Here is a 5,243-nt window from a genome sequence, read left to right on the forward strand (position 1 = left end):
GACACTGGAGAGAGCCATCAACGTAACCTAAGAGATCATAGCCAAATAAAAGATTAGAAAGTTGTGCCCGCCAAGATGCGTAATTGCCGCCTTTGGATAATTTGAAGGGAATGAGTGCTGCAGCATTGATGGTGATAAGACTTTGAGAAGTGCTCAGAGTCCCTGCAGAAATAGGGACAGGAATATCGGAAGAGGTAAATGAAGACATCTCAGATATTTTGTGGCGGGTCAAGTGATCTTTATAGAAGATGTAAAGATATAGGAGGAAGGGAGAAGGAGAAAAGCAGATCGATGCGCTGCAGAGTAGGCTGCAGCGCGATGAACTGCAGAGAAGGCTGCAGCGTGATGAACTGCAGTGATGGGCGAGCAATCTGCAGCAAGAAAGGCAGCGATGTGGAAGAAATCTCTGCAGCTTGCAGCGATTTCTGCAGCGATGCTGGAGAAATCTGCAAGGTTGGAGATAGTTGCAGTAATGCAGTATTGGAGTTTGGTGGCCGGAAGAGCAGCGGAGTTTTCAGCGGAAGACTTCGGTTGGCAAGGGAGTAGCAGCCGGCGGTAGAAACAAAGGCCGTGACTGTGCTTCCTTTAGGATCTGATATTAGTAGCCGCAAGTGCTGCAGTAGGCTGCAGCGAATGGCTACGGCTGAGGGGCGGAGGCGTCGCCACGAGAGGGATGGTTGGACTCCGGAGAAGAGGGCTTGCTCTAGGCAAACTGCTCTGATACCATGATAGAAATTAAGCGAAGAAGATAGAAAGATAGAAATTGTAGAAGAAACTATGAAATGTATAAGATATAATTGCCTAATACATTTTGATAGTGAGTTCTTGACAGCCATTTATACACACTCAGTAGGGAGGTTATACACATTCAGCATGGAGGATTTTTCTCAACTGCTGAGAGATTTCCTCAACTGCCTTGAGGAAATCTTATCTGCTTATCAGTCGTGTCTTCGGCGTCTGGTGAGGACAGGCTGTACAAGAAGTAGGAACTGTTCCCATCACTCCATATATAGGTGTTCTAGCGTCGATTTATTGCAAGCTTGTTTTCATTCATCCATCCCTCCCTCCCTCCTGATGTATCATCAGCCAGATGGAAATATAGGGTCTGTTTCGCTGAAACTAATTAAAAATTTAAGTGAAGATATTATTGTAATTAGAAGACTCCCTCTCATCAAAATAATCTCCTAAGAAATTTTGGAGTAATCAAAACTTTTTTATTGATCAATAATTATAATTAAAAACTATAATATATCTTACTTAATGCGATAGAATTATATAATTTATTAGGGGACACTATCATCAGATGGATCGGTCGTATCAGATAGGAGAAGCGGAGGTCGATCGGGCAGAGTCAGTGGGCAACTGAGGTGGGTGTCGAGGAAGCACGTGGATAGAAGCCCAATCTCCATCCTCTTGAAGTAATTCATCAACATTCTCAAACACAAATACCGCACGTCGACTGTCCCAGTCTCGCTTCATTCTCTAGGTAGTTTCGGCGAACGAGAAAGCAAGCTGAGCAAAAGTATTCTGCCAAGTCCAGACCAATGGGATGCAAGACGAGAAGAAGCAGCTTACGTTTTGGAGACGACTTGGTCAACAAGGCCGGCGTCTTGATAGAGACAGGACCAAGATGACCGAGCGGGAGGAATCGTTAGAGATTTTTAGCCTATATATAGGCGTCCTAACTTCGAGTTGTTTGTGACCAAATCGAGAGAGAGAGAGTGTGTGTGTGTGTGCGTAACTAAGCATGGATCCGAGACTAGAGGAAGCAGCTTATGCGGGAGACCTCACTTTGTTGCGGCGTTTGCTACAAGAAGACCGGCTCCTGCTCCACAGGCAAGCCATCGCCGCGGCTCACCTGTCGGACAGCCCCCTCCACATCGCTGCATCGCTCGGCCACTCCGACCTGGTCCGGGAGATCCTCGCCGTAAACCCGGAGCTCGCGCATGGCCGCAACAGCGAAGGCCTTTCCGCATTGCACCTGGCCGCTGCCCAAGGCCACTTATCCGTGGTGAACGAGCTGCTGCAGTACGCAGCCGCTGCCAATCTCTGCTTGGCGACCGACAACGATGGTTTCATGCCCGCCCACACTGCAGCCTTACAAGGCAGGCTTGATGTATTGACAGTGTTACTGGATGCGTGCCCGGAGTCCGCGCGAGCTGTGACATCGCAAGGTGACTCCATCCTTCATCTTACTGTGAAATCAAACAGCTTCGAGACCGTACAGTTCTTGCTGAACAGAACAGATGAAAACGATGAGCTGCTCAACTCCGGAGATGCGAAAGGCAACACCGTCCTGCACCTTGCTGTGGCCAGAAAACAGCTCCAGGTAGGTATTCCTGATCCCAATTAGAGGAAATGAATTTGTCTTCTTCTTTTCACCAGGTGTTTATGCATCTCTGCACCTCCTGATACGAGAGCTTTCCCACAACAAAAGATAAATACTCTTTGCATTTCAATAAAAAAAAAGCAAATGGAAATACCGAGGAACTTCCTGTTCATAGCTCTGGTAATACGATTGAATGCAGACCGTGAAGTTGCTTCTGGGAAGACGAGGTATCGAAGTTAACGCCACAAACATGAGAGGCGACACCGTCCTTGATATGCTATTGGATTCACCCTGCCAACATGGAGATCTATTGTTGGGAGAACTGATTCGGGCAGCAGGAGGAAGAACCACCGCAGAAGAAGGGAAGACTCGGCCGAAATCGTCACCGGGTGATGCCAGAGCCTCTGCCACTGTCGCGTCACACAGAAGCCGACCAAATCGTTCTGAACCTAAAGAAAAGTACAACAACAAACCAGCAACACTAATGTTGGTGGCGACGTTGATCGCCACCATCACATTCGCAGCTGGGCTGAACCCCCCTGGTGGGTTTAAGCAGAAAGATGATGGTGGGGCGACTCCCCCCAATGCAGAAGTCAACATTGATGGGAGTTCAAGTGAAGGGGAGGCAGTTCTAAAATATGATCTCGAGTTATTCCTGCTGTTCGACACGTTCGGGTTGTTTGCATCCTTGAGCATCATCCTCTTGTTGATATGTTGTGTGCCCAGACAGACTAAAATGGTGACGGGAATCCTAAAGTGGATTCTATGGCTGGCGGTGTTCTCGACGGCATTAGCATTCTCGACCGCCATTGTGCGAATATTTTCCTATCAGCTCTGCACTGTCATCCTTCTCATGAGTTGGTTCGGAATTCTCAGTCTCTTCATGATTTGGGTGTGCTTTAGAGCGATCAGATACTTGTTGCGCAAAGGTGGATGCTGGAAGAAGAATGATGGAGAAGGAGAAAGTCAGGGGGGCCCCACAAGGGCCGTTGCCATCTGCACGAAGATTGTGGTGGGCGCGTTGATGATAATTATTTTTGGAGTAGTTCTTATTGTAAATTATTTAGTGTTTGTTTATATATTAAATATGTCAAATAATAGAATAATATGATCTATCACTATTCTTATATGGTTTATCCTTTATCATCTTTTAAAGTTACTTTATCTTATTTTCAGAATGTAATTTGCTTTTATGTATTTTGTACCACGGTATATAGTAAATCTGTAACTTTAATCATTATTAACTTTTGTTTTGTTGTTACAGATGATTTATGAGAGTTTTGTGGAACATTATATCTCTTACATATTAATGATGTATTTATTTAAAAACACTGGATTCAGCAGATCTAAAACTTATCAATAGTACAATGATGCACTAATATATTTATAAAATCTTAAATATCTGAATCATTATCCATACTAGAATAATTTATAACCGACATAATATTAAATGGTGCATAAAAGATAACAAGGATTTAATTTATAGAATTATCAATTATTAACAACTGTGTGTCTATACTTATGTTGCACTTCAAAAAAAAAAAACATAATTAACCCTTCATAAATACTTTTTTTATTATATGAAAGGAATTTAGAATACCTTTTATGTCCAATTTGGATTTTTTTCTGTATCAACTATAATATTTTTTATATTATTATTATTTTAATTTTAATTTTTTAGGATATTTATTTTATTTGGAAAAATAATGAATGTATTCTTCAAATATGCATTATGCAACCCCTCTGCTACATGTTTTTATTGTCATCAACTCTTTCGGTGGTTATTATTATTATTATTATTATTATTATTATTTTAAAGTTTGATGTCACAATTTATTGTTCAATTACATTTATTTTTTTTTCCTTTTCATCAAGCTTTTAAAATTTGTTCTATGATGAAGATGGATTTACAACTATAGACTTGTCATAAGTTTTTTTTATTTTTATTATAAAAATAAGTATTTATTACTTTTATATATGTTATATGTATAGTAATATGGTTAACTTCCCCAAAAATCAAATTTCAATATACAAATTTATAATTTCATAATAAAATTACAAGTTATCATCAATTTCAAGTGAAATTAGTAGGGAGAACCCACCCACCTTAGTCATATATCACATGACTATTAGCTCAGCACGAAGAACAAACCTATGTCATATGATAGACACCTAAGTCCCACAAAAAAAAGGCTTGCTATAAAGGTTCTTCAATTTACTATTATCAATATCAATTACTATTTACTTATTATTTCACTTTTTATTTCAATCTTAATTTGAGTATCGAAGGGATTGGATGAGGCGCCCAACTTTATCTTTTTATACATTGATCATCAAATAAGCAAACAAGCATTAGAGTCATCCTTTTAGTTGTCTTTTTCTCTCAAGCATGATCACAATTCTACAATGCTTAATCGATAACAGTTTCACTTACCCATCCCGAAGAATCATCCATATGACACAAAGGTTTTTGGAATGTGTCAACCGTTTTAACCTTAAGTGTCAAATAGGTGTTAATTATGTGGAATTGATGTATCATGTCAATCGTGTGATATTAAGGTATCATCCACACGATGCTAAAGTATCAATCATATCTTTATTCTTATATTACATTTTAATATATTTTATTAAATGACTCAGATAACTTTATTTATAAAGATTTTGACTCTTAACCAGAAGATTATATATTCACAATCAACTCATATATTTTAATGTCATAATATTTAAAAAATCACTATTGTAAAAAATAGAATGGAGGAAAAACTAAAAATATAAAAAGTATAAGCTTGAGTTTTTTCCCATAAATATATCCTCCTTTGCGAAAGATGATGCCTATGGTCCGATCCTACTTGACATAGAATAATATTTAGCAGTTAAAAGTGGCACCCCTAATAGTTCCATGTTAGGAATCCTA

At 39.7% G+C, this 5,243-nt stretch overlaps 1 protein-coding gene across 1 annotated transcript; it reads left to right on the forward strand.

Annotated features, from left to right (window-relative positions):
* Positions 1 to 1,708: 1,708 nt before the first annotated feature.
* Positions 1,709 to 3,600, forward strand: LOC135596549 (ankyrin repeat-containing protein At5g02620-like). The gene is made up of 2 exons (XM_065088602.1): positions 1,709 to 2,329; positions 2,529 to 3,600. The coding sequence occupies exons 1-2, from the start codon at positions 1,748 to 1,750 to the stop codon at positions 3,438 to 3,440; spliced, it is 1,494 nt and encodes a 497-aa protein (XP_064944674.1). The 5' UTR covers positions 1,709 to 1,747; the 3' UTR covers positions 3,441 to 3,600.
* The last annotated feature ends 1,643 nt before the right edge of the window (positions 3,601 to 5,243 follow it).

This window comes from Musa acuminata, chromosome BXJ1-11, assembly GCF_036884655.1.
Source record: "Musa acuminata AAA Group cultivar baxijiao chromosome BXJ1-11, Cavendish_Baxijiao_AAA, whole genome shotgun sequence".
Lineage (NCBI taxonomy): Eukaryota > Viridiplantae > Streptophyta > Magnoliopsida > Zingiberales > Musaceae > Musa > Musa acuminata.